Source organism: Sinocyclocheilus rhinocerous, unplaced genomic scaffold (genome assembly GCF_001515625.1).
Source record: "Sinocyclocheilus rhinocerous isolate Xijiao unplaced genomic scaffold, SAMN03320098_v1.1 scaffold148, whole genome shotgun sequence".
Lineage (NCBI taxonomy): Eukaryota > Metazoa > Chordata > Actinopteri > Cypriniformes > Cyprinidae > Sinocyclocheilus > Sinocyclocheilus rhinocerous.
The window spans coordinates 445,102-451,890 of record NW_015653472.1 but is presented as its reverse complement, the minus strand read 5'-3'; the positions used below and the strand labels follow the sequence as shown (position 1 = coordinate 451,890).

General features: G+C 36.7%; 1 protein-coding gene across 1 annotated transcript in view; it reads right to left on the bottom strand.

The window, feature by feature from the left end:
• The window catches only part of LOC107716061 (arginine-glutamic acid dipeptide repeats protein-like), a 120,029-nt gene that overhangs the window by 38,001 nt on the left and 75,239 nt on the right, over nucleotides 1-6,789 (bottom strand). The window contains exons 4-6 of the mRNA XM_016522383.1: nucleotides 5,291-5,396; nucleotides 4,319-4,415; nucleotides 1,834-1,938 (exon numbers count right to left, since the gene is read on the bottom strand). Coding sequence (XP_016377869.1) covers nucleotides 1,834-1,938; nucleotides 4,319-4,415; nucleotides 5,291-5,396 — 308 coding nt within the window. The remainder of the gene's footprint in view (nucleotides 1-1,833; nucleotides 1,939-4,318; nucleotides 4,416-5,290; nucleotides 5,397-6,789) is intronic.

Below are 6,789 nucleotides of genomic sequence, written 5' to 3'. Positions count from 1 at the left end.
CTCACTCACTCACACACACACACACACACACACACACACACACACACACAGAGGAATCACAGCCCATCTCTCCTGCTCTCTCTCTCTCACACACACACACACCATGCTGCTGCTGCTGCATACCAAACAAGCAGGAGGAGGGAGTCGAGAGGGCGAAAGACTGTGATTGCGTGGGGGACCCGTGAAGGGGGCTCCCAACCAGCAACTCAACACCATTCCTCTGTTTATCAGCGCAGCATCTTATTACCCCTCAAACTTCCCCGGGTTCCAAATGCACCCCATTATTGGAGCATCACATGACTATGGTAATGGGTACTACTGTAATCCTGCTTTTTTCCCCTGACACAAGCATCCAGGCTATGATTGTAATACACAAAGGAATGGGGGGTTTAACTCTTTTCATTTCCAATATGCTTGGACATTTAATAGAGATGTCACATTATGAGCGTGGAACTGATTTTTGGTTGAACTATTGTACGTTTAAATATATTTAAAAATGCACACATCATTTGCAAATAAAATAATTGTAATCACTATAAAAAGACAGTGGGACACATTATGGTATATATACAATAAATAATTCATATAGGCCTAAATGAGGAGTAAATGAATTAATTAGTAAATATAAATTTTTCATTTTGAGTATTTTCCCTCCAATTGCTTTAAGAGTAAATCTGGATTGTTTAAATATCTTTGCATGTTTAATCCATCTCAGAAAAATAAGTTACATCAATTTTAAATTTGAGTATGTCTAAATAGTCTGTCTTTATTTAAAAAGTATCCCATTAACAACAAAAAGACATACAGCCATTTTAAAACAAATCATTGTTCTCCGTACTGTAACGCAAGTGCACAACAGAGACTAGACCGTAAAATATTTAATGGATATTCGAGCAAAACCTGGATGATTGCTATGGTAGATAATAAACTTTGAGAGGTGTCTTTCTTTTTATTATTAATACTACAACAGTGTGACTAGCATGTCAGACTTGGTCATGCAGTAAAAACATCCTACAACGTAACATGTATCTGTGAGAAAAGGACCAAATAATGAGTCTTCACAGCATAAAAAAAATGTAACCGCACATTTCTTCCTATAGCAAGCAAGCTTAAATCAGATTCCAAGAACCATTACATTTTATGGTCAAATATGAAAGTATATAATATATTATATTATGGTCAAATATTAAAGTATATATACTATTGTTCAAATGTTTGGGATCAGTAATTTTTTTTAAAGAAATTATTACGTTTACTCACAGTGACGGTAAAGACATTTATAATGTTACAAAATAATATCAAATAAATGTGTTTTTTTGAACGTTCTATTCCTTAAAAAATCTTGAAAAAAAGTTTCCATAAAAATATTAAGCAGCACACCTGTTTTCAACATTGATAATAATAAGTGTTTCTTGAGCACCAAATCAGCATAGATTTCGGAAGGATTATTTTATTTTTTACGGTGTTTTGATCAAATAAATGCAGTCTTGGAGAGAAGACTACTTTAAAAACAATAACCCCAAACTTTTGAACACGCACATATTTCAAGGTGTGATACAATTCCCCAAAATGCTGGAGATGGAAAATAAAACTCAAAAAGCAGACTTCCATTGTCAAAGACAGGCTATAAAACAGAAGACTGTATTCTTCATGATTTAATCTATTCTCAAACTGCCTTCATGCATTACTGGACAATTTAGAGTGAATAAAGCAAACCCAGCAACTGCACATCTGATATGAATCCTAAAATCTCTGTTTGTAAAATATTGTGACAGGATCTGAAGACAGAACATGCCTGTGGAGGGCTGATTATTGATGTCAGTAAAGGCTTACCTGGTTTCTGGGTTATATCCTAAGATGTAGAAGAAAGAGTCGATTCGTGCTTTGAACTCCCTGGCAGCAAATATGTCAGAAAAGTGTGAAATGTTACATTTCCCCCTGCAAAGAAATAGAGCAAACAAATCAGTGTCATGGAGCAAATACATTTCCAGATTTACTCTTAAAGGAATAGTTCACCCAAAATGAATATTTGCCATTATTTACTCACTCTTACGTATTTATATCAATATCTTATGCTTTTATTTTGCCTGTTTTTTTTCTACTTTTGTAGAAAAAATAATTTTGGGATACTGATACAGATTTTTTTTAAGTGTGGGTAATCTTGGGGGTTACAGGATCAGAGTATTCCTGTATAGTTGTATTATTAATGCCCTTTCCCTTCATCCTGTTAAGACAAACAAAAGGTGACAGATACCACAGGCTTTTCAAACAATGCAGAGCGAAAAACCTCTATGAATCATGACATTTTTACAATCCCCCCCTTTCTACACTTTACATTTCCAACGTCAGGCGCTATCAAAATAATAGGCATCATTGTTTTTGCACTGGTTCAATACCTTGCTCATAAGATGAAAGGAATGTGAGGTTTGGAGCAGGCATTACGACATGCTAGTGGAATTCATTGAGTTTATCTAAAGCCCTGTAATAAGTCAAATCAAAGGGCTCTCTGTGCAGCAGAAGTTGCAGCTAATTTGCCCTGAAATCAGTGGTTCAGAGCTGTGGCTTAGTGTGCTGCCTCCAGATGGTTTCAGTTAAGAGAGAGGGAAGGAAAGGAGGGAGGAAGAGAAAGAGAGAGAGGGGGGAAAATACATCACATGGGTAAAGACAGACTGAGAAGGTCTGGCTTCTTGACAATAAGCATGCCTGTACTCGTTTTCCTGAGCCTCATCGCAAAAGAACGTAATTGCTTTCCGTAATGCTTTGCATGCAGAATTGCTGTGAAATGGTAGTCTGTACTGAGACGACCACTCCTGTAGTCAACTGAGAGGATCAAAATGTCTGTTTACAGCTCTTAAAGACTCCAGTATTACATCCCACAGCATCTGTACCTGCCAGAGGTTTCTTTAATGACTATAAATCATGGGAGCTAGTGCTGGCTTTTATTCACAATGCATTTGCATATTCATTAGAGTAGTTTCACGAGTTGCCAGTGAGCCACCATGAGTAACAACAGTGTGAGAGTACCAGCCTAAGACATGTTTAATAACTTCTGATTTAAACTTGTGCAAAATTATGTTTTAATAGTAATTGTAAGTTTGATTCATTTCCATGAATCAGTTCAAACTGTCCATTAAAATGAATCATTTCAAAACTTAAAGCAGCTATCATCCAAAAAGACCCTAAGCAGGATATTTCTTATCTTTAAAAGTAATAAAAAAAAAAAAAACGACATTTATTATTAATATCCAAAAAGACTCTATGCAGAATTTTTCATGTAAAAAATAATAATAATAAATTACTATTAAATTTCTAAAGTGTTTTTGAAAAATCACTTACTCTGCCTTTAATATTACATAATGCTGCATATAACTATGCATTGTTATACTGGTGCATACAAATAATATATAATAATATTAAAACAATATTTTACATAAATACAAATAAATAAATACAATATAAAAATAAATATTCTTTGTTGTCTTTATTTCATCCTCATTCCTCAACTTGAGTAAAATTGGGGGAAAAACATTGTTGTACATTATACATACATATATATATTAGGGATGTTCATTCCGGTTATTTTTCCTAACCGACGCTTGTTAACCGATTATTAACCGTTAACCGACAAGATTATTTTAAATTCGAATTTAATTAAATTAGAATGGATACGTGTCTGTGACCCGTTAAAAAATACTAACATTTGTTTCCCGGGGATTAATTTTACATGCGCAAAAAGCAGCAAACAACAGAACATGAGGATTCACATGGTCTTCATATCACATCACGCACCTGCAGCGCTTCTGCGAGCGGAGAAAAACATAATAAAGCTAGGCTATATATATAATGAATAAATAGGCCTATATGAGAAATATATTTTTTACTTAAATAATAAATGAAGAAAACGAAAGAACTTGTCGTTTAGCTATAGCTTCTTATATTTTTAATTCTTGTTCTTTACTAAATACTGTTAATTGAAAGAGTTGTTGTGGAGTGAGGGAACTAAAATAGCCTAGCTATGTTTACAGTTTTTATTATAATGTTTGTAAACATTTCGTGTCGGCATTAGGCCTATTTCTGAATGAAATAATAAAATGTGACTTAGTGCCGTTTATCTTTTTTTTTTATATATATATATATATATATATATATATATTTATATATATATATACTCAAAAGGCTAAATATATTGGGATTGAGAGGTATATTGAGGTGCACTGAATATTGAGAAGTTTTTCTGTATTAGGTGAAGTCTTAAGCACTTTGCTGTGGACAATTTAATCAACTGTTAAGCACAGGTAAATTTAATTATGTTTGTTACCTGAGGGCAGCAGCATGATAGGTGTCCACATAGTCTGAGATGAAGAGCTCTCTGCTCTTAACCACAGGATCAGTAATAACAAGCTCGCGACCAGAGTCTGGAGAAAGAGACATAAAACAGACACTGAGCGTGAGAGGCATCCAGACTGCCGCTAATAAAAATGTGCACACATAATAAACGCAGGCGAGACACAAAAGAAACCAGACAGACGCACAGACAATCTCACAGCTTATGAAATATGACTGTTATAGACACAATGAAAGTAACAGTATGGAAGCTCTTGGAAATGGACAATAGAATGGAAAGGAATTAAGCAATGGGTTTCAATTAAAAAATAATAATAAAACAATCAATGCAATTGAAAAAGCTGCATGAAATACTTAAACTGTATTTTAATGGTGAAGCAGGCAAATATTTCAATATATTTCAATGACAAATGTCACGAAGATCCATACAGACAGTATTGGATGAACATTCGTATTCAGATGGCATCAGCACAAATAACAATGGCCGCCATGTCAGACTAGTCAGTGGTGCAGCAGGTGGCGGCTGCTGCTCTCCGACAAGCTGGCAGAAACGCAAGCCTTCTTAATGCTTTATTAGAGTGTGGTGTGAATCAAAGTGCCAAAGCCCCGGCCGGGCAGAGTCCCCCCAGCCAGTTATTACTGCCTGATGTGTGTATCAAGCTCAGATTTGCTGCTGATAGTCGGGAGAATGAGAGCTCGGAGGGCACATTACATTGAAAGTTATTTGCACTTCATGGCCCCGCTGTCGCTCTTGAGGGAGCGTTTCCAGGGAAACAAGGACAGGAGGGTGGTATTTTTTTCCAAATCCACATTTATTTGAGATGCCGTTCTCTATGAAACTTCACAAACCAATAACCACGGGTGGTTACATAAATAATGCCGGGCAAGAAGGACCCTTCAAACGGGAGTCCTGTGTTTTTCAACCAACACACACACACACACATACCGTTCTCATTGTTGCGGTCCTGCACCAGGTGCTGGTAGACGGAGTCAGGTACCTCAGATTGACGGTAGTACCATTTCACATTCATTAACAGATGGTCCCGTTTACTCTGAAAGAGAAAAATAAACATGCGTTAAAATAAATAGACATAATTTGTTTGTTAACAGCATCGCAAGAATTGAGCTCTTGGCAAACGTAAGCTGGTGCCACAACTGGGTTTATAATTCTAATCGTCCTGTGCCAAAAGCCCTGGGTGGAACAAAGTCAATTAAAAAGGGATTGAAGGCATTTAATTCTTTAATAAAGTAAACAGCTTCATGCCATGTGTGGAAGGGAGCTGAAGAAACATGCATGGTTCATATTCAGGCAACTAAAAATGAAAAAATGAGGCTAGCTTTGTCTAGCCCAGGGGTAGGCAAGTTCAGTCCTAGAGAGCCGCAGTCCTGCAGAGTTCAGCTCCAACCCTGAAAAAAAACCTCACCTGCCTATAGCCTTAGTAATCCTGAAGACATTGATTAGCTTGTTCAGGTGTGTTTGATTATGCCTATAGCCTTAGTAATCCTGAAGACATTGATTAGCTAGTTCAGGTGTGTTTGATTAGGGTTGAAGCTGAACTCTGCAGGACTGCGGCTCTCTAGGACCGAACTTTCCTCCCCCTGGTCTAGCCAAACACATCAGCTGCCACTCCCCTCTTTACCGCAGCTGCACTTTGAACTCTGCCACCCGCTGTCCGTCCATGGGACTGCATGCAGCCGCATTCACTGCAGTAGCGCAGAACGACCAGCAAGTGGCAGCACTGAGTCGTGTCCAGACCACCCAGAGGCACTTCCAAGAGGGGCCAGAGAGAGGGAAGAAAAGGGCAAAGCACTGTTTTTATTCCCTGACATGAAATATTTATTATCCTCTCACACGAAGCCAACTGACCATTCTTTTGACCGATTAATACAATCAGTTAAACGTTTTAAAAAGTCTTTTTTTTTTGTAGTAATTTATCAAAATATTTAAAAAGGTTTGCTGCATGGTTAAAATACGCTATGCGTATAAAAATAAAAAAAAGTGTTTTTTTAGGGGGGAAAAAACAAGTCGCGTATAAGTCACATTTTATTGTTTCATTCAGAAATAGGCCTAATGCCGAGGCGAAATGTTTACAAACATTATAATAAACACTGTAAACCTAGCTAGGCTATTTTAGTTCCCCTCACTCCACAACCAATCCGTTCAATTAACAGTATTTAGAAAAGAACAAGAATTAAAAATATAAGAAGCTATAGCAATATAAACGACAAGCCAAAACGAATTCATTTAGGCTAAAACGAAACTGAAATCAACCTTGGGTCTCTCATTCCACACAAAATCAAATGTTTTCGTATTCGCAAAGTATTTGAATGGGAAATTATTATTTATTATGTAGCCTAGGCTTCACTCGCGTTCCAATATCCACGTAAAACAAAATGTTTTGCATATCAACGCAGCATTTCCTGGAGAACACTTAACGGCACAGA